This window comes from Pseudophryne corroboree, chromosome 3, assembly GCF_028390025.1.
Source record: "Pseudophryne corroboree isolate aPseCor3 chromosome 3, aPseCor3.hap2, whole genome shotgun sequence".
Taxonomy (NCBI): Eukaryota; Metazoa; Chordata; class Amphibia; order Anura; family Myobatrachidae; genus Pseudophryne; species Pseudophryne corroboree.
Window position 1 is genome coordinate 280,091,541 of NC_086446.1, and position 22,856 is coordinate 280,114,396.

The window sequence follows — 22,856 nt, forward strand, 5'->3', positions numbered from 1 at the left end:
ATGGAGTCAGACTCATGAGATTCAGCCATCTGCAGCATGCAGAATACAGCAGCAGTGGCGGGTGCACCTTTGCTTGCTGCAGCGTAGGCTGAACAGTATCAGATAGGAGCCGTCCTTTTCCCTATTACAGGTGTTAGCAGGGCTCCTGGGACAGAACCGATCACAGCAGCAGGTTCACTGCAGAGCTTTGTTGGAAGAGCAGCGGTCACACTCGGATCCTGCTATGAACCACAATGGTGCTGCTATACATGCAGATGCATCTGGGAGTTCCGCCCCTTCGCAAGGGCTATGATATCTTACAGGGTTTACTAAGTTTGAGGGGGCAACTAATAGAACAAGATAATGGTAGTGTTGTCAAAAATAGGGGTGCTGAGAGGGGTGTCACAGGGATCTTGTCAGGATACCGGCTGTCGGGATTCCAGCAGTCGAAATTCCGACGCATGAATCCAGACATTGCTCGCTATGCTGGGGCCGGCATCCCGACAAAGTTCACAACCCACCGCCGGGATCCCGACGCCGGAGAGATAAGCTGCGGTGGTGGTGGGGTATTCGGTTTAGGCTGTGGGGAGGGGGAGTTAGGTTTAGGCTGCAGGAAGGGGAGATTAGGGTTAGGCTGCAGGGGAAGGAGGGTTAGGTTTAGGCTGCGGGTAGGGAGGGTTAGGGGGCATTGGGGAAAGGTAAGTCTACTTACCTTTGTCCTGTCGGGATTCCCGCCATCAGGATGCCGCGGTCTGTATTGTGACCTCTGGCATCCTGAATGCCAGCATTTCATACCCAACGCCTGTCAGAGACAGCTCTGCTGACATGAGAGAGAGACATTACTGATGTTGGAGAGACAGTTCCTGATACTAAATAGTGGAAAGAGGTACTGAAGCCAGACTCAAAAAGGAAACGCTGATGGTCAGTGAGACAACAAAAGAGGATGTTCTAATACAGCAAATTTGTCCTGCAAATCGTGGCTTACCTGTTAGACCTCCTGCAGCAAGAAAGTAGGCGTTCACATAACAACAGAGCATTTGTGTTGCTGACTTATGCTGTGGCATAGTTGCATATAAGCCATATAATGAAAAGGCTGTAGATACACAGGGCGGAAGAACAACATATAAAGTGTTTTAAACCCCTTCATATTGTTTATTTTTGTTATCTGAGGAATAGACTGCCACTGTACATGCACCTGGGGACACGTTTACACAGACAAGATACACCATTGTGTTTGTTATAGAACAATTTATGAGTTCTTAGTAAAGGTTATTTACTAACAGCGCATTTTGGTAGAAATCCTAACCCCCTGCCAGTGAGCAGCTGTTACTTGCCTAGTGCAGGTTTGGCAGTGAAAATTAATGTATGATTGGCTGTTATGGTTTAGTGCTCACATAAATGGCAGGTTAGTAAATAGCCCTATGTATGTGTGTGTTGCCAGTTGTACATATACCAGTGTACATGTTGTATATATGTTTTGTATACGAGTTATTTATCAGTGGTTATACAGTATATTTGTTAGTCTCGGAGAGTTTGTGTGTGACAGATGTACACAGACGTTTCAAATTACAGTGGCCGTAGTTGTGTGTGAAAGCCTGTTCAGGTCTGAGAGAGAGAGAGAGAGAGAGAGAGAGAGAGAGAGAGGTGTCACTGAAATATGAATGGGTGACAAACTGGTCATGTGTCACTAGATTGTGTTTAGTGCGAAGACATATCACAGTATACAGATGGTCAGCCAGTCAAATCCTCATAATGATTCCCTAATCCAAGGTTTGTTTACATAGAAATTGTGAATTAAAAAAAAAAACAGCTGTCAACTTTTACATGGTATACAAATGTAGAAAAAACAGACACATAAAAACGTTGAATAAAATATTGGTTTAACCCCAGAAACCGGAAAAGGCCAGTGCAAAATATTACCCAGAATCCAAGCAGCGAGGGGGTTAAATAGACCTGCTGCTCTCAGTATGTGAACTGTGGGTTCAGAGACTAGTCCATGGGTCACTTTATATCATAGCCCTGACTCATTATACAGGACTGGATGCCAGGATTTTTCAGGGACTTAGAAGCTACATGTGGCTGTATTATTATAAGAAGGTAATGCAAGCTGAGAGTCAGTACTACAACATAACCACAGAAGGCAGTATTTCATCTTGTTCACACCTGTTCAACCATGATGCTCATCAAAGTATATCCATCATCACCTACACGCGTCCATTTTGTACTCTGAACCACTATACATCCGTAAATCCACTAAGAACTAGTGAAAAGTACATTCTTGTGTCATCTCCTTTGGTTTTAAAATGTGCTCTTGCGTGAGTTTTTTGCCATATTTGCTGCCATCGGGATTCATAGCATAAAGCATAACTGCAAGAGTCTTTATACACAAAATCTGAAAACTTTGTGAACTTTCCACCTTAAAATGGCATTAATTATCTGCTTGTACACACTTTTTTGCAACACTGCTTTCTATTTCTAGCTTTTAAGTGTTTATTTTATTACGATTTAATAGTAGTCAGCTAATTTTTTGTAGTTGCTCTTGGATACGACACAAGACTACTTTTTAGTTAAAATGCAGAGTGCAGAGCAAAGCTGTGTCATATAGAAGGGCAATGAAAATCACTGCCTAGTTATGTACACTTATAGCTGATAAGCACACACAGAAACCTGTTTAACGATATATTAAGTGTTGCAGGAGAGCAGGTACAAGGCAATTTAATAATGTTTTATAAAGGTGGAAATCCCTTTTTACATTGTCTGCAGCCCTGTATCCTGCATGAGAGTGTTGGTGATGGGTACATCCCGTGTGACCTCCTCTGACCACATTGCACATTACTGTATCACTGGGGTGATCTGCACCTGGCACCCAGTTGTAGACAAAGCTACATCTGGGCATGCCTCATACTGATGTCCATCTGCCACCATAGACACCAGCAGCTTGCCTTCACTGAAGACTATCAGCCGGTGATGCAAGGACTATAGTACATAGCGGTGCTGGCATCAGAGAGAGCAGAGATCAGGCTGCTCTCCTCACAGGGTATAGTCCTAGCGGAAGCCAGCTTGGACATTGGCAAGTGATACCCAGGAATGGACACCTGAGTCCTGCTCATATTCAAATACTGATCAAACTCATTGCGGTCAACATCTCCCCATAGCTCAGATGGGTTTAGATGATCCATTGGGTCCAGCTGAGGAGCTTCAGGAGGAGGTGAGAGCTGGCCTAATGGGGTGCAGATTGGTGGTCCACCCTGAGGATTGTAGTAGAAAGCAGAGGACGGATTAGTCCTAAGGATGTTACTCATGTGAGTGGGTGAGGGTGAGTAAGAGATGGAGAGCTCTCTTAGTGCCTTCTCCTGCCCATAGTCGATGCCATGTTGGTAAGATCTAAAGGGCATAGAATCTGTGTCCTCTCGCATATGAGGAGGGAAGAAGGCTGGCTCGCTCTGCTCCAGAACATCCAAGGGAGACATTTCAGGGGTGGGGAGCCCAAAACTCTCCAGCTCACTGGATGGCAACGGCTGTAGTTCTCGGAAATGGGTGAGATTTGTGGTGGGATGTCCCCCGGAATATCTCTCACCCCTAAGTAATGAGGCTGCCTCCACTCTCTTCATCTTTTTGGCCTGCTTCTTCCTACGTGGGCGGTACTTGTAATTGGGATGATCATGGAGGTGCTGAACTCGTAGGCGTTCTGCCTCCTCTACAAAAGGACGTTTCTCCATGGCAGATAGGCTCTTCCAGGACTGACCTGTTGGAAATTGAGATTAATGTCAAGAACTCTCTCAAGTAAGAGAAATGTAAACAAGTCATTGCCTGTAACTCGGCATGGTACATGAGAAATAATTATATTCACAGTACTAGACAATTTCAAAAATATATATTTTATTTGTTACATTTTTAGTACATATTACATAATAATTAGTACAAATAGATGATACAGCCTTACGTCTTTGGATACACTACATATTGTCAAATAAATCACAATACACTATAACTCACATTAATGGAAACAATGAGCCTAATGTAGAGATGGAAGTAAATTTGGCGTATATTGTTCAAAAGAAACATACATGGACAAATGCATATATTATCCATCTGCATTTTATGCATCTGTTTATGTGCCTTGTTTACATCAACAGTGTGCAATTACACCTACCCTATAGTTGGCATAAACGATTTACCACCATACTGGCTCAAGACCAGCTCTGCATTGCCCACTTTTGTGAGAACACACCCTCACTAAACTTTACTAAGCCTTGGATGGAGATAACGTGGGCGGAGATAAAGTACCAACCAATCAGCTCCTAACTACCATGCCAAATGCTGGGTTTGAAAATTACAGTTAGTAGCTGATTGGCTGGTACTTTCTCTTCGTACACTTTCTCTCCATCCAAGTCTTAGTAAATTAACCTCAAAGTGTCATAAATTAAACTTGCAGGCAAGTCCACCTTACCTCTTAGTCTATAGTATTTGGGAATAGTCAACCTTGCTGACTAGAAAACTAGAGTGTGTTCCCAAAAATGCTGCACAGTATACTGGTACCATATAAAAAAAATTAACATTTTAATTATTTACAGATTTAAAAAACGTAATGTAGTTGAGTAGTTGCACACAAATAATTAGTGCGCTTAGCGAATTGACAGGACATATATAGTATAGAAAATATAAAAATATATATATATGTCTGTGTTTGCCTTCACTCAATTGATACAGTTGTATCAATTGAGTGAAGGCAAACACAGACATATATATATATATACATATATATATATATTTATATTTTGTATACTATATATTTCCTGTCAGTTCGCTAAGCGCACTAATTATTTGTGTGTATCTTGTCATTTAAAATACCATTGCAAAGCCTAGATTATGTGCAGTTTGTGATTATTTGACTAGGTTATAATTATGTAGACTAATTTGCGCCGGGAATCCTTGGTTTTGTGCCACTTCAATTTTTCTAAGTTGAGGAGTTGGCCACGTTAAAACTGTGTCTTTTCAGGCAAAAACACAACTGACCCTATTGCAGGTTTGATGAATAATATAAAAGTATTGTAAATAATAAACCAAACATAAATTCTCTACGTCACCTAGAATGGAGGTTGGTACTCCCAGTAATGCTACTACTACTTACTGATTAATATGATAACATTGTTTACAATGGATGCCTGCGCCATATATAGGTGACAGGTATATTCTAATATTATTACATGGACCCATTTGCATTCAGTGACAATTTGTAGTACAGACTTTCCCCAGCTTTCACATGTTGTAATAGTTCTACCACCTTGTTTCATGTCTTCCAAGTGTGATAATAATATACATATATTTTCTCACTCACTGCAACAATTGGGCTGAATACATGTAATAATCAACTGGAAATATAGACCGGTTAAGTCATTCATCAGCCCAGGAGATTGCAGTTGATATGAAATATATTAGGAAAAGCAAAAAAAAAAAAGAGTATTATCATTCTGTGCATTCTGAGGGGTCTGTTTGACAGGTTATGGTATTATCTATAGATGTCTTCCATAAGTGTAGTGACATAGGATACAGCATGTCTGATGCTTTTACATAAATGTATAATTATAATAATGACATATAAATGCTTAAATAACACTTCATGTAATCCCCAGCAATCAAATAAAATATTAGCTGTTATGATCAAGTGCATGAATATTTGATTTGTTGCTAAGGAATACAGCAATTATTATATTTTCACTATATTTTCACTATATCATATCAAAGAGTATTACTATTGTTACACTAGAATATCACACTCAGTAAATAACTTTGATATTATCTATGTGAATTATGTGATATACATATTACTTAAAAATGTGTCCATAACCCATATTGTGCATGATTATATCTACTTTTTATTAGCAGTTTTTTTTGCCTTTTGTTTTAGTTAACCTGCATATATACAGGATCTTCCAAAACAACTAATTTCACCCATTAGACAATGTCCTACACATTTTCCAACTGGAGTTACCTTGTGCTGAATTAACTGGTGAATTAATGAAGTAGAACCAAATCCCCTAGCTATACCTGGCATGCTGAATCCTGAGTAACCAATAATATATTAACTTTCATTAGTCTAATACCACTTTCAGATAGAAAACCCGGCATTTCAGTACTGGGTCATGTTGCTGGTCTCTGTCTGACCCCCTTCCCTTTCACACAGAGAGGTAAATTACCAGGTCAAGAATTTCGACACGGTCATTTGTGGATCAACAGGGGTATTTTGTCTTGTGTGAAAGGGTCAACCCGTGTCTCCAACCCTGGTAAATTCCTGGGTCGAAGTCACAGGAATTTCGACCCTTTTGACCCTTTCACACAGAGAAAGGACCCGTGTTTTTTGTGAAATTAGCGGGTAGAACTGCTTCACCTGGGAATTTCATTTTCTGTGTGAAAGGGTATAAAGCAAGTTTTTTGCTTGCTATAGGGTATTCTTTACGAGTACTGTCCTTTTACTAAACAAATGCTGTCACTGTAATTATCCCATATATGATGCAGAAATACACAGTAAGTGCAGGTAATCAGTGGGTACGTGATGGAAAATAGTACATTGACTAGTAATGATTTGAACAACAAAGATGTACAGGAAGCAGGATCTGCCTGCAGGTATTCATAGCAGTCTGTTTATGTCATTTGGCGAGTAATGTGAGGAGGAAATAATGTGAATATGCTTGTCTGATCAACCCATAGAAGGCTCAGTATATCAGTGTAATAACTGAATATAGGATGTACAGCAAATGTCTGGTTAATATATGATTATAGCTCTTTATACTGAACTAGGTCTAATATCTGTAATGCACTGGAGCCTATGTAGAATAATCATATTGCTTTGCTACTTACATTCAGTTATTTGCAAATATGTATTAAAGACTTAACAAAATTCTCTGAAAGTGCTTATTCTAAAAGACTATTACTCTACAGAATACAGATAGCCATGTACCAACACACGACCAATTATTACATCCTTACATTTGCTTTACATTCAATTGGTGTACAGTACAGTACTGAATGGGCTGCACCCATGCTACTGCAATCAGCTACCAAGATTTAAAGACACCCCTGATTATTTCACGTTCAGGTTGCTGCAACTGAAAACTAAGCAAGAAGACAAATTTATCATTGTGGGTTAACAGCTTGCACAATGATGTAGCTGCACCCACCAGCTTTATTCAGTTTTAGAAATGTAAAAATATACTTTTGGATCATATTTATAAACAAGGCAATATTTTAAGAAGTAATTTTTACACCAGATTTGCATTGACAATACTTTATTAATTTACGATTATGTTATAAATAAAATAGCCTTCGATCAAATACAGATGAATTGGCTGTGCTACATGCTGTATGCCCAGTGTAACCGTTATTACGAATATGCCCTAAAATTCTAATTGATTCTAGTGATGGAAAGGTGCTCAGTGATATACAGTATATAGATGTCTTTGAAATGTAAATTACCTATGCCAATAAACATCCAAGAGCATTGTGCCACTGTCATGTACATATGCCAGCCTTCATACACTTTGCCAATGTGATATTAATATTCCTGTAATCTGCATATTGACACAACAACACCCATATGGATTTACCCTTACACATGCCACACCAGCCTGCATTACCCCCTGCAGTACAAGGCATGTCATGCCAATCTTCCTCCCCTTCCCATTCATGGAACTCTGTCTCACCCAGCATCTTGCTTAGTACGGCATTGTGCAGGTCTGGGTTCTGTTGTGCCAGTCTCTTCCTCTCATCCTTGGCCCAGACCATAAAAGCATTCATGGGGCGCCTGATCCGGGGGTCGCCAGGTTTCTCCTCAGAAGGGCTGTATCCATAACCAGACTGGGGGCTTGGAGCAGGGCTGTCTGGATCAGGAGGTGAGTTGGCGTGCTGGCTGGACTCAGAAGCAGCAGCTGGAGGAGGGACCCATGAACTGCCACCACCTTGACCCAGAGTAGTCTCCTCTCTGCAGTAACTTGACTCAGATCTATGCATTCCAGCTAGCAACCTCCTGTGGACAGAAGTGGGCACACAAAATGTGTAGTGTCCTGGGATACTGCACAGTATACTCCACTGGAGACAGTATCTATCTATCTATCTATCTATCTATCTATCTATCTATCTATCTATCTATCTATCTATCTATCTATCTATCTATCTATCTATCTATCTATCTATCTATCTATCTATCTATCGGCTAATCTATATCAGTATGTTCTCTGTCTATATCTCCCTTTGTCGCTGTTCTTCCTGTCATTCAGCATCCAGCTGTTTGGGCAACTTGTAGTAATAGGGACCAAATATAGAAACTTGTCACCAATCAGCTGCAGGATGGGAGGAGACGGACACAGGAGGGGGGCAGAAGAGGATGAGATGCACTGGAGAGCTGTTTAGTTGTATATTCTGCGAGGGAACTGTTAACCCCTTAGATGGTATCCAGAAATTGATCTTGTTACACTATCTTACTTTCATGCATAAAAATGTGTGGGACTCTACTTTTATTTAGCAACAATGTGCAAATAACAGTTATGTGCTGTATCCCATGACAACGACTCACATATCAGCGTTTATTAGTCTTACTACACTGCTGGAAATTGAAATGTTGGTTGCTATGGGTTGCTCTGTGCGTTGTTGTTAAAAAACCTCTTTGGGGGCAATTCAGTTAGCTGCAAGGCTTTCCTACATATGTTTAAATGTGACATTTTAATTAAAGATCCCCTCTCCTTTTTGATTGCACTGCAAAAATAAGCCATTTTGTTATTACCATAATTGCCTTTGTTACACATTGGGCCTGATTCAGAGAAGGATGCAATGTTGTACGCAGAGGAGCTACTTTTTGCCACTGCGCATGTGGCACGATGGCCTTGTGGCCGCGGTCACAGTGAGGAATTACTAAGTGATTGACAGACAGGGAGCATTTGTGGCAGGTAACGCGGGAGTGGTGACTCAAATGTGGCGTGTTGCGAGTTTTTCAGGGAAGTCACAGTTTGCAACTGCAACCCCTTATGTAGTTATAATGGCGTCTTACTTCCAACGGCCATGACTCTTCAGTCATTAATGTATATCTGATTGAAATGCGTACAAGTTGCCTTTACTTGCATGCGCTAGGTTCCCACAGCGCAAATACACAAGGGGGGTAATTCCAAGTTGATCGCAGCAGGATTTTTGTTAGCAATCGGGCAAAACCAGGGCCCTCATTCCGAGTTGATCGCTCGCAAGGCGAATTTAGCAGAGTTGCTCACGCTAAGCCTACGCCTACTGGGAGTGTATCTTAGCTTCTTAAAATTGCGACCGATGTATTCGCAATATTGCGATTACAAACTACTTAGCAGTTTCAGAGTAGCTTCAGACTTACTCGGCATCTGCGATCAGTTCAGTGCTTGTCGTTCCTGGTTTGACGTCACAAACACACCCAGCGTTCGCCCAGACACTCCCCCGTTTCCCCGGCCACTCCTGCGTTTTTTCCGGAAACGGTAGCGTTTTTTCCCGCACGCCCATAAAACGGCCTGTTTCCGCCCAGTAACACCCATTTCCTGTCAATCACATTACGATCGCCGGAGCGATGAAAAAGCCGTGAGTAAAAATACTATCTCCATTGTAAAATTACTTGGCGCAGTCGCAGTGCGATTATTGCGCATGCGTACTAAGCGGAATTTCACTGCGATGCGATGAAAAATACCGAGCGAACGACTCGGAATGAGGGCCCATGTGCACTGCAGGGGAGGCAGATATAACATGTGCAGAGACAGTTAGATTTGGGTGGGGTGTGTTCAATCTGCAATCTAATTTGCAGTGTAAAAATAAAGCAGCCAGTATTTACCCTGCACAGAAACAAAATAACCCACCCAAATCTAACTCTCTCTACACATGTTATATCTGCCTCCCCTGCAGTGCACATGGTTTTGCCCAATTGCTATCAAAAATCCTGCTGCGATCAACTTGGAATTACCCCCAAGATACACTGGGCCTGTCCGCAAATCGGCGTTTAGTGGTCTGCATGTGAGCTGTTTTCAGTTTTTATTTTACATTGCCAGAACAGCAATGTTTTTGTTTTCTGTATTTCATTGCTATATCATTTCTATTAAATATTCTAAATAATAAAAAAAAATCTGAATATTGAATTGCTTTGTGTTACATTCTTTTTGTATCTATGAACACTTTAGTCACTGATTATCAGGGGCTATCAGGACTGTGTGACAAAGTTTTATATCAGAAAAATATGTTTTTACCCTTTAACTTCTGAGGCTTTTCCCACCCATTCCAATATTAACACATCAACCCATTCCATAGCATAACTACCCCTTAATCTTTTTGCTCTTTCTAAAAAGTCCAATCAAATTTCACCAAAATAGCCAAAAAGGTGTTTTTTCTTGAAATTGCCAGAAAGCGAACTACAAGGAAATTTATATATATATATATATATATATATATATATATATATATATACATACTTCACAAAGAAATACAGTTCTTGTTTTGTTACAAATTCTCCTTTCCAAAACAGGATGCTACACTTTTCATTGTTATGGTTGCACTTTAAAATTCTAATGTATTTTATTTTTTATTGCAAGTTTACACTATCATAGACTAAACACATTTATGATGTGTAGGAATAATATGGTAGCCCAGCAAGGACTCCCATGGTTTAAATACAGAAGATACCACATATATAGGGACATTTACTAAGCAGTGATAAGAGCGGAGAAGTGATCCAGTGGAGAAGTGGCCCCATCAACCAATCAGCAGCTCTGTATCATTTTATAGTTTGCAAATTATAGATGTTACCTCAGTGCTGTTTGGTTGCCAATGGGCAACTTCTCCACTGGCTCACTTCTCTGCTCGTATCACTGCTTAGTACATGTCCCCCTAAATGAGGGAACCCCATTTTAAAAATTCCTCATCTTCGGAAAGATCTATTTTTTGTGTACTGTTTTTTTGTACTGGTGGCAGAGGCGTAGCTAGGGTTTTCGGAGCCCAGGGCAAGATGGAAAATGGCGCGCCCCCCCCCCCCCCAAAAAATAAATAAAATAAAATAAAATAAAATAAAAACACAAAAAGAAGGATGTGCGCGCGCCGAAAAATGGGCGTGGCCACACTCCAGAAGGGGTGTGGCCACGCTCCAGAAGGGGTGTGGCCACTGAAAATGGCCCACGGTGCCAGTTACATTGCCCCACAGTGCCACATACAATGCCCCACAGTGCCGGATACATCCCCCACAGTGCCGGATACATGCCCCACAGTGCCGTATACATGCCCCACAGTGCCAGATACATTGCCCCACAGTGCCAGATACATTGCCCCACAGTGCCAGATACATGCCCCACTCAGTGCCAGATACATGCCCCACAGTGCCAGTAACATTGCCCCACAGTGCCAGTTACATTGCCCCACAGTGCCAGTTACATTGCCCCACAGTGCCAGATACATTGCCCCACAGTGCCAGATACATGCCCCACAGTGCCAGTTACATTGCCCCACAGTGCCAGTTACATTGCCCCACAGTGCCAGATACATGCCCCACTGTGCCAGTTACATTGCCCCACAGTGCCAGATACATGCCCCACAGTGCCAGTTACATGCCCCACAGTGCCAGGCCCCACTCAGTGCCAGTTACATGCCCCATTTGGTGCCAGATACATGCCCCACTGTGCCGCCGCCGCCTCCCCCCTCTCCGCCCCCGGTCACTCACCGGCTGCCTTGTTGTTGATATGTGAATGTGAGGGGAGCCGGTCCGCAAGCTCTGATTGGCTGACGCCGGATACCGGACACAGCAGCGCTGCTGGCAGCGACGGTGAGGGGAGGGAGAGACGTTGCGCTCTCCTCCCCTCACATTTAGGGTTGACGGGGGCGAGTGGGGCATGATGCCCTGGCCGCCGCTGGCACCCCCCTCTCCTGGGCCTGCCAAGGCGCCCAGGGCACGTGCCCCACTCGCCCTACCTTAGATACGCCTCTGACTGGTGGTAACTAATATTAAGGGGCCATATTGTTTGAATGAGGGACCAGTATGGGTGAGCTAAGGCAGTCATGTCCTCCCCAATCTATAGTAAATTGTATTTGTTTGCAGAGTAATACTATTGGGGGTAATTCAGAATTGATCGCAGCAGCAAATTTGTTAGCAGTTGGGCAAAACCATGGGGGTCATTCCGACCCGTTCGCACACAGCGTTTCTTCGCTGCGGTGCGAACGGGTCAGAACTGCGCATGCGCGGCGCCCGCAATGCGCACGCGTGTCGTTGCCCAGCGAAAGCCGTCGCCGGGCAATGACCAAAAGAGAGAAGAAAGTGATCGCTAGCACAATTGCAAGAAGATTGACAGCGGGGAGGCGTTCCGGGGCGGATACTCACCGTTTTCCAGGCGTGGAGATCCGAACGTAGGCGTGTCCAGGCGTCTGGAGTGCGGATGTCTAACGTCAATCCTGGGACCTTCGTCACTGGGTCCGTCGCACAGGGTAAGTCTGACGCTGGTCTTGTTTTGCAGGAAACTTTTTTAGCATAGCAGGGCTGCACAAGCGATCGCAGCCCTGCTGTGCTAAAATACACTCCCCATAGGCGGCGTCTAGTTGATCGCACGAGCAGCAAAAAGTTGCTACGTGCGATCAACTCGGAATGAGGACCCATGTGCACTGCAGGTGTGGCAGATATAACATCTGCAGAGAGAGTTAAGGTGCATACACACTGAGAGATTTTGTCTATGAGAGATTTTGACTGAGCGTTTTCCCTTGAACTGGCAGAAGGAGATTTTGACTAACTTTACCAGTGATTTTGACTAACTTTACCAGCGATTTTGGCTATGGCTGATTTTGGCTAACTCATTTAAACAAGGGGATGCTTTTTCTTTTCCAGGGACCTAGCCAAAATTGACTTGCCTGCACAGTCTGTTTTTAGCAGCGATAGCGACCTGGCGGGGACGTGCATCGCTATCGCTGGCTGTGTACACACAGAGCGATATGCACTAACTTTCTGAGCGATTTTGACTATATAGTCAAAATCGCTCAGCTATATCGCTCCGTGTGTATTGACCTTTAGATTTGGGTGTGGTGTGTTCAAACTGAAATCTAAATTGCAGTGTAAAAATAAAGCAGCCAGTATTTACCCTGCACAGAAACAAAATAACCCACCCAAATCTAGCTCTCTCTGCACATTATTATATCTGTCTCCCCTGCAGTGCACATGGTTTGGCCCAACTGCTAACAAATTTGTTGCTGCGATCAACTCTGAATTAGGGGGTCATTCCGACCCGATTGCACGCTGCACTTCTTCGCAGCCTTGCAATCGGGTCGGAACTGCGCATGCGCGACCGCCGCATTGCGCAGGCGTGTGGTTGTGCCAGGCAATGACGCCGCGTACGAAGAAAGCGGTCGCAGTGGCGACCGCAAGAAGATTGACAGGAGGAAGGCGTTCTTGGGAGTCAACTGACCGTTTTCCGTGAGTGGTTCAGCGAACGCAGGCGTGTCCAGGCGTTTGGAGGGCGGATGTCTGACGTCAATTCCGGGTCGCTGAAATCATCGCACCAGGTAAGTAGGTCTAGGGCTAGTCTTGTTTTACACAAAACTTTTTTAGCAAAGAAGGGCTGCACAAGCGATCGCCGCCTTGCTATGCTAAAATACACTCCCCCATAGGCGGCGTATAGTTGATCGCACGAGCAGCAAAAAGTTGCTACGTGCGATCAACTCGGAATAACCCCCTAGTCCCTTTGTCTGGTGATCACTAGGGGACTCTCTTCTATCAAATGTGCATCCTTTCTCATGTGCAGGTGCTATTATGGGGATTATAGAGATGCTTTTATCAATAATGGACAGGCTTTAATGTGTGTAGTATGGTATACTGGCGGCCGGGCTCCCGGCGACCAGCATACCGGCGCCGGGAGGCCAACCGCCGGCATACCGACAGCGTGGCGAGTGTAAATGAGCACCTTGCGGGCACGGTGGCGTGCCACGCTATTTTATTCTTCCTCCAGGGGGGTCGTGGACCCCACGAGGGAGAAAAAGTGTCGGTATGTCGGCTGTCGGGATTCCTGCGCCGGTATACTGTGCGCCGGGATCCCGACAGTCGGCATACTGAAGACCACCCGCTATAATGATGTTGCACAGTATACACCAGTACTAGCACATGTAAGCTCACCAGTCCTTGCACAGCTCCCGGCCAGTCTGGGGGTAGAGGAGGCCAGTAGTCACCAGCATCTAACCAGAGGAGTCTGGACATGGCCTGTGCGAAGTGTGGGAGGGGCAAGCACAGGACCCAGTGCCTCTGTGCGCAGTACATATAAAGCAACTGAGCCAATTATCTGCCTCTTCCTCATCTGAGACTGCATCCCTAGCATTGACCCCTCCTCCACCTGGTCACTACACTAATTCCCCTTCTTCTCCCACCACTAAGTGGCCACAAGTGTCCCCAGTGCCTCCACTCTGATTGCTGCAGGACCGTCTGGTGATTCCTGCATCCGTTTCCTGTTTACTGCTGCTACTTGTTGCCGGGTCCTGGGATGTGCATAGTGCATGGAGGAGAGGGTGCAGAGTATGTGGTATATGGAGGGAGCAGTATACTGGGTAGGGGGGTGTTGTGTATATACAGTAGGGGGCACTATATAGGGGTATGAAGGTGCAGTGTGTATATAGGGGCAGTACATGGGGGGGTGCAGTGTAAGTGTGTGTGTCCTGAATGGATCTCTGTTGGGCACCGCCTTCAGTAGCCAGTGTCACCACAGACGTGAGGAGCAGCGTTAGCCATATATATATATATATATATATATATATATTCTCCAAATAATAGAGTCACTCCTGGACTACCAACTCGGTGAAAAATCAAGGTGCTTTAATCTTCAACGTTTCGGGGTACTGCCCCCCGTCATCAGGACACACATGTGTGTCCTGATGACGGGGGGCAGTACCCCGAAACGTTGAAGATTAAAGCACCTTGATTTTTCACTGAGTTGGTAGTCCAGGAGTGACTCTATTATTTGGAGAATATGACTGAGGTTGGCAGGCCTCTAGAGAGCACCCTGGCAGGTTATTGATATTTTTCCGTGGAGTGCCGGCTGTTCGAGTTGGGTATATATATATATATAATATATATATATATATATATATTTATATATATATACATACAGATAAGTGTAGAAAAACATCTATCATTAATAGGCACTCAAATAGCACCTAACAGCCTGGGGAAAAAGCTAGAGGGAATACTAACTCCCAAGTACATTTATTTTAAACAATAAGTAAATATAATTTTAGGATAATATAAGGCAAAAAAGAAGATGGACTCATCACGAAATCTCTTAAATTACAAGCCTTACAATCTGGAAACTTGGCAGGTAGCTTCTCCTTTGGTCCCAGGTGCTTGCTAAGAACCAGTTTTACAAATGTCACTTTCTATCCAAAAAATGGATGTGTGTATGTGTGTATGTATGTATGTATGTATGTATGTATGTATGTATGTATGTATGTGTGTGTGTGTGTGTGTGTGTGTGTGTGTGTGTATGTTCCAGCATAACTCAGTAATGCCTGCAGTAATTTACACCAAACTTGGTACACATATGACTTTCACTCTAAGAACGCAGCAGCACAGAGTATATCAGGAGGCAGCATAACTCTGGAATGCCTGGACCAATTTACACCAAACTTAGTACACCTGTGACTTACAATCTGGGAACAAACACTGTGGGGTAAGAGACCCCTAGCACCCCTAGGGTTGAGGCAGCAGCACAGAGTATTTCAGCAGACAGCATGACTCTGGAATGCCTGGAGCAATTTACACCAAACTTGGTACACATATGACTTACAATCTGGGAAGAAACACTGTGGGGGTAAGACAGCCCCAGCACCTCTAGGTGTGGGGCAGCAGAACATCGTATTTCAGGAGACAGCATAACTCAGGAATGGCTGGAGCAATTTACACCAAACTTGGTACACATATGATTTACAATCTGGGAACAAACACTGTGGGGGTAAGACACTCCCAGCACCTCTAGGGGTGGGGCAGCAGAACATCGTATTTCAGGATACATTAAAGGGACAGCCACTCATCGCGATCCCTAACACTGCTTTGAAGTAGCAGTCTTACCCCTGCCGGGCCTGCCCATTGCTCACGTGTGACCTGAGACACAAAGCACTGTTGGTTTCTCCAGTGGCATCACAAGAGGGTTGTGGGGGTGTGGCCTGCACACAGGTACCACTCTCAGTGAAAGGAGCTGGGTGTGACATTCTCCTGCAGCAGACTATAGCAGAGTGTCTATGGGGGCAGCACAGCCCCCAGAGAGATGATCTCGGGATCCCCTGCGAGGCCACACCCCCTTTATATGCAAGCACACACCCTTTTTGCCCCATGCGCACCTCTGGCGTGCGGGGAGATACAGGGTGCATACCAGGTGTCACCAGACCCAGTGACGGCTCAGAGATTCACAAATGATCTCGACAAGGGATAACGTGAGCTTGGAAAGGGAGGTCTTACTGTGCATATTTCAATTAAGTAGGAGAGACATTTGGGCCTGATTCAGAGATGCGTGCAATCAGAGCGCAATGGTGATATTTACGTAGTTGAGTAATTTGTGTGCTTTACTGAGTGTAGGCACAAAGGCACTGTTGCGCTGGGGTAAGACGGTACAAGAAATGTAATGGAAAAGTGATGGGCATTCCTGGGCGGTGGCTAGAAATAAAAGCAAACGTCTGTTTAGTGGGCGTTATTAGGGTGTGCAGGTGTGTCAATGCAAACAGCTACGTTCTCAGACGCACAACCACAAGCATAGGAGGCAATGAGCAGATGGAGAAACTGCACCTGCTATAGGGTTGGTGTATGTTTTGATGGTGTGACTGATGGTGGTGTATAAGGAGGCACCAACCTGTATTACAGCATTCACAGGAGCTAAAAGTGGGCGTCTCACCCTACATTTGGCCACACAGATGTACACAAGGGAAGGAGTTTGTACCTGCATTTGTGTAAAGTCGCAGATGGGTGACCGCCAATAGACTCTGCTGCGTGCGCTTCTGCATGTGACTCTAATCAGGCCCTTTGCTGTTTATTTTAATGTTATTATTTTATCTATTTTTATTAGTATTGTTATTGACTGATTTATTTTATTTCATCTACCCCTGACTATATACTGTATATATATATATATATATACACACACACACACACACACACACACAAGAAACAACAAAAGCGGCACTCCGAGACTGTAGAAGCAAAATGTATTCCACTCTACTTGGACCAACGTTTCGGGGTCTAAATGCCCCTTTTTCAAGGTGAACCCATTATATATATATATATATATATATATATATATAGATATATAGAGATATAGATATAAAACCAAAAAAGAAGGCGGCGCCAGTTGTGATTAAGACCAACAATAACCACAAAAAATATTTTTTGTTTTAAGTGACACTTCTAAAGTTATAGGCGTAATTTTTAAAAATTTTTAGGGTTTGTGCATGCAGGAGTTAAAGGGGGTACACACGGAGCGATTTTTACTTAATTTCTAAGCAATCTGACCAGATTGCTTAGAAAAAGTATACATCGCTCCGTGTGTATGCCCCATAACGATAGCGTCGACTAGATTGCTTAGAAAAAAGCATACATCGCTCCGTGTGTATGCCCCATAGCGATAGCGTCGACTAGATTGCTTAGAAAAAAGCATACATCGCTCCGTGTGTATGCCCCATACCGATAGCGTCGACTAGATTGCTTAGAAAAAAGCATACATCGCTCCGTGTGTATGCCCCATAGCGATAGCGTCGACTAGATTGCTTAGAAAAAAGCATACATCGCTCCGTGTGTATGCCCCATAGCGATAGCGTCGACTAGATTGCTTAGAAAAAAGCATACATCGCTCCGTGTGTATGCCCCATAGCGATAGCGTCGACTAGATTGCTTAGAAAAAAGCATACATCGCTCCGTGTGTATGCCCCATACCGATAGCGTCGACTAGATTGCTTAGAAAAAAGCATACATCGCTCCGTGTGTATGCCCCATAGCGATAGCGTCGACTAGATTGCTTAGAAAAAAGCATACATCGCTCCGTGTGTATGCCCCATAGCGATAGCGTCGACTAGATTGCTTAGAAAAAAGCATACATCGCTCCGTGTGTATGCCCCATAGCGATAGCGTCGCTATCGCTGACACTAGATTGGCACAATCTGGTCGCTCACTGTCGTTTCCCCCCTTCCCCTCTGCTCAGCACAGATTGCACAGTTGAGCGGGGGGAGAGATGTGTACTGAGCGGTCTGTGATAGATCGCTCAGCACACATCTCCCCGTGTGTACCCCCCTTTAGGCAATTGCATCTCTTCTTTCTGCAATCAACAGATGATTGGAAGAAAATAATCTCACACAGAAATGATTGATTATTAAAAAAAGATCATGTTCTGCTGTCCTTGTTCAGTTATCTGCTTCTGAACGATCGCTGTGACACTCTATGTGAATTTCTATCTCTGTTAACTCCTGTGTGCATACAGCCTAATACTTACTTGAACTGTAAAGTAATGTTTGTAACAGTCTACTGAAATTTTTTGTTCCAAAATGTTTTTATTTAAGCCAAAAAAATAAAAGATTACAATACAAGGCAATATACAAATGCTATAAAAATATAATAAGTGTACAATTCAAAGATAACAGTAGGATAAACCAAGAGTTTCAGCCATTGTACTGATAAGAGCCAGCAGAGGGAGATGGAGTGTCAGTTGAGCGCCATGTACGATACAAATTGTAAAGGGAAGAAAATAATACTAGTAATGATAATAATAATCGTCCTCCTCCTCCTCCTCATCATCATCATCATCATCATCATCATCATCATCATCATCATCATCATAATAATAATATTAAAAGTTCACTTCTTCCATGTGGTTGACAGTGCTGTATTTTTGTCTAGCTCTCATTATAGTTTTTATTTTTCCCATTGCATTTACTGCAGTTACATTTGTTAATAAATTAATCTCAGTAGGCAATAGTTATGTTTTTTTTTTGTATATTCTGTTTTTATTCAGGAAAATACAAAGTTTACATCACGATCAGACATAAAAGCGACAATGTGTAAAATTAAGATAAAGTACACTTTTGCCTATGGTAGCATAGTATTGGGTTACCCCAGGCCTGGGGATCTATACAAGTGAAGGCATCGGTACATCATCTTATAGCATCAATACAGTATCCGCCTGTTTTATATCTATACAGTGAATACAACCGTGGTATCTGGGTAAGAATAGTAGGGTAGTTATGGGAAGAGAGGGGGGATGAAGTAAAGAAAAGGAGGGGGAAAGAACAAAAGGTGACCAGTACTGGGGGGGGTTTTCAAACTAAGAGATGGGTGTAGTGCCGTCTTTGTGATCGATCAATTGTGATGCGGAATCACTTGGTTGCATAAATGTAGTCTTTGTAATCTTCGGAGGAGGTGTATTCTACCCATGGTAGCCACGTGGCCATGAACTCTGAGAGTTTGTCTCTAGAGACCAGGAGAATGTTCTCCATGTGCATATAGTAGTTAATCCTAGTGAACCATAGTTTTCTTGTGGGCGGGGTTGGGGACCTCCAGAGGGTGGGGATAACTGCCCGTGCTGCGTTAGATAGGTGGCGGAGCAATGAAATTTTATGCTGGGCCAGAGGGATGGAGGAGTGGGAAAGCAACCAGAAGGCCGGGTCAGTAGGGACCGGGGCATGGAGTATATCTTGAGAGATGGACACGACATCAGCCCAAAAAGGGCGAAGTAGGGGACAACTCCACCAAATATGCACTAGGAAGCCAGTGGCTCCAAGGCATCTCCAGCATCTGTCCGTCACTCCAGGATACATGAAGTGAAGGAGAGAGGGGTGTCTATACCATCTCATTAGTAGTTTATATTGGGTTTCCCTAACTTGTATGCATACTGAGCTTTTGTGGGATTTGAGGAATATCATCCGCCAATCCTTATCTGTCAATTGAATCCCCAGGTCCCTCTCCCAGGCCACCTGGAAAGATGTGGGTTTTTGACCATCAGTGCTTTGTAGCAGTTTGTAGAGTGTGGAGACAGTATGCTGGGGGGAACACCTGGAAACACACAACCTCTCAAACTGTGTTAGTTCCCTCGAAGCCTGGAGATATCTATGCTTGGAATGCAAAAAATGTCTAAGCTGTAGATATTTCCAGAAGTCACGCTGCGGGACGTCCCATTTCAATTGCACCTCTGAAAACTGCTTAACTCCTGAGGGGGTTGCCAACTGGCCCACCCTAAAGAGACCCGCAAGGGCCCATTCGCTAAAGTGGGAAGGTGTTAAGCCGGGTAAGAAGTCGGGATTTGCTAGAAAAGAGGTCAGCGGGCCAAAAGCGGAAGAAAGGGAGGGCCAATTGCGCGCTTTTTTCCAGAAAGAGAGGGTTGCGTTGATAGTTGGGTGGGAGGATGGAGGCCTAGGCAGAGAGGGGAGCCAAGGGAAGATCTCTGGGAATTGCTGCATGTAGAGTCCTTCTAAAGCCACCCACTGCTTGGTATCGCGACTCCTCGTCCAATCCAGAACCCTATTAAGCAAAATTGCCCAATAATAGCCTCTAACATCTGGTAGTTGGAAACCACCACTCCGGGTAGGGCGAATCATTGTGGATCGACTAATTCTGGGTCGTCTCCGGGACCATATGAATTGTTGTATCAAGAGTTGTATGGACTTGAACCAGGAGTCTGGGATCCGTATGGGAAGGGCTTGTAATTTGTATAGTAGCTTGGGGAGAGTATTCATTTTCACGACATTTACCTTCCCCAACCATGAGAGTGGCTTAAGATACCATCTGCTATAATCAGCTCTGAGTGTTCGGAGAAGGGGTGCGAAATTCAAATTGAACAAACAAGTCAGGTCTCTCGGCAGCTGTATACCCAGGTAGGACAGGTGGGAGGTGTTCCAAGTGAAGGGGAAGGATCGTTTAAGTTTAGTCACAGTGTCGGGGGGCGAGGAAATGTTCAGAGCGCAGAATTTGGACATGTTAATCTTAAAGTTGGAGAGTTGCCCAAAATGGGTCAATTCTTGCATGAAGTGGGGGAGGGAGGAGATCGGATGTGTTACTGTGGCCAACAGGTCATCTGCAAACAGGGAGAGTTTGTGATCTGTATCTCCAACTCTCAGGCCTGTGATGTGTTCATTGGCCCTAATAGCTCTCGCGAAGGCTTCAATACAGAGGACAAAGAGTAGAGGGGATAGTGGGCAACCCTGTCGCGTCCCATTACTTATACTAAAGGGTTCGGATAAGGATCCATTGATTCGGACTCGGGCTGTAGGTGTTCTGTAGAGTCCCATAATTCTGCCAAGTGCCAGGGGACCCAGTCCGATGTGCCCCAACACAGACCTCATGAATCCCCAGCTAACTCTGTCGAAAGCCTTTTCGGCGTCGGTAGACAGTAACACGGTGGGGGGACCCCCCTGGGAAGCTATATGAATTAGGCTCAGGACCTTGGTGGTGTTGTCTTTGGCCTCACGGTTCGGGACAAAACCTACCTGATCGTTATGGATCAGGGAGGGCAGGAGTGCATTTAGTCTATTCGCCATTAATTTTGCAAACAGCTTGGCATCGACGTTTAAAAGAGATATGGGCCTATAGCTGGAGCACACAGAGGGGTCTTTACCGGGCTTAGGCAGAACAGAGATGTGGGCCTCCAGGGATTGGCTTGAAAAATGGGTGTCTGCGGAGATGGAGTTAAAGGCCTGGAGAAGGTAGGAGGAGAGAAGGTCTTTGAATTGCTTATAGTATGTGAGCGTGAAGCCGTCCGGCCCCGGGCTCTTGCCAGAGGGTGTCGAGGCCAGGGCGTCGTCCAGCTCTAGCTGGGTAAAGGGTTGCTCTAGTGCCTCTTTATCCGCGGGGGCCAGAACAGGGTAGGAAACCTTTTCTAAATATGCTTTCGCCTGTAGGAAGTTATAGGGAGTGGTTGTATTGTTGGCTCGGTTCTCTAGATTATATAGAAGGGAATAGTATTGTTTAAAGCACGCGGCTATTTCTGGAGTCTTAAATCGGAGGGAACCTCCTGTGTCTTTTATGTTGTTAATGTACAGAGATGAGCGTTGAGCTCTAAGAGCCTGGGCCAGGAGGCGACCAGGTTTGTTGCCCCACTGGTAGTATTTGGAGTTACATTTGCGGACAGAGAGTTGAATACTATCTGTGAGGGTTTTTTTCAATTGGGCGCGGGTGTCAATTAGTTCTAGGTAATCGGGTTCCGAGAAGGACAATTTGTGTGAGGACTCGAGGTGGTGAAGTCGTTCTAGTAGTTTAGTAATTAGAGCCGACCTCTGTTTCTTCATAAACGTCCCCAGCTGTATAAGTTTGCCCCTTATGGTGCATTTATGTGCTTCCCACAGAGTAACCTTGGAGACATCGTCGGTATCGTTAAAAGAGAAAAACTCTGTCAGGGCCTTTTCTATTTCGCCTTTGCAATATTGGTCCTGTAGTAGTGGCTCATTAAGGCGCCAGGTCCATTGGCCCAGAGCTGCCTGGGGGGTTGAGAGGGTCATATGTACTGGGGCGTGGTCAGACCAGGTTATCGAGCCTATTGAGGAATCTGTTAGTAGAGGGAGATGTCTATGACTCACAAATAGATAATCGAGGCGGGAGTAAGCATTGTGCGGGGCCGAGTAAAAGGAGTAGTCCCGATCAGAGGGATGGAGAACTCTCCAGGAGTCAGCCAGCTGGAGGTCGTGAAATAGTCGCCTAACCTGTCGGTGTTGGCGTAGGGACGTCCGGGGAGAGCCGGAAGATGAGTCCAGTGATGGATCCATTATCCAATTCAGGTCTAACCCCACAACCACAACCCCCGAAAGTAGTGGTTCCGCCAAGGTAAGGGCGGAGCGGAGAAATGGGAAATAGTTATGGTTTAATTAAACCTTTTCACTGCGCAGGGCAAGTGGAGCTCGTCTTCTGC

General features: G+C 44.4%; 1 protein-coding gene across 1 annotated transcript; it reads right to left on the reverse strand.

Annotated features, from left to right (window-relative positions):
* Positions 1–1,108: 1,108 nt before the first annotated feature.
* Positions 1,109–8,261, reverse strand: SOX18 (SRY-box transcription factor 18). Its single transcript, XM_063959203.1, has 2 exons — positions 7,680–8,261; positions 1,109–3,724 (listed from the first exon to the last, which is right to left on the reverse strand). Exons 1-2 carry the CDS (start codon positions 7,984–7,986, stop codon positions 2,937–2,939), a joined length of 1,095 nt encoding a protein of 364 aa, XP_063815273.1. The 5' UTR covers positions 7,987–8,261; the 3' UTR covers positions 1,109–2,936.
* Positions 8,262–22,856: the final 14,595 nt, after the last annotated feature.

Bases quoted from the DNA above. Each gene is read 5' to 3' on its own strand.
- SOX18 (XM_063959203.1), bottom strand. From the start codon at position 7,986: ATGCATAGATCTGAGTCAAGTTACTGCAGAGAGGAGACTACTCTGGGT. The intron at 3,725-7,679 runs GTGAGACAGAGT...AATTTCCAACAG, and splicing joins CGTACTAAGCAAGATGCTGG to GTCAGTCCTGGAAGAGCCTA.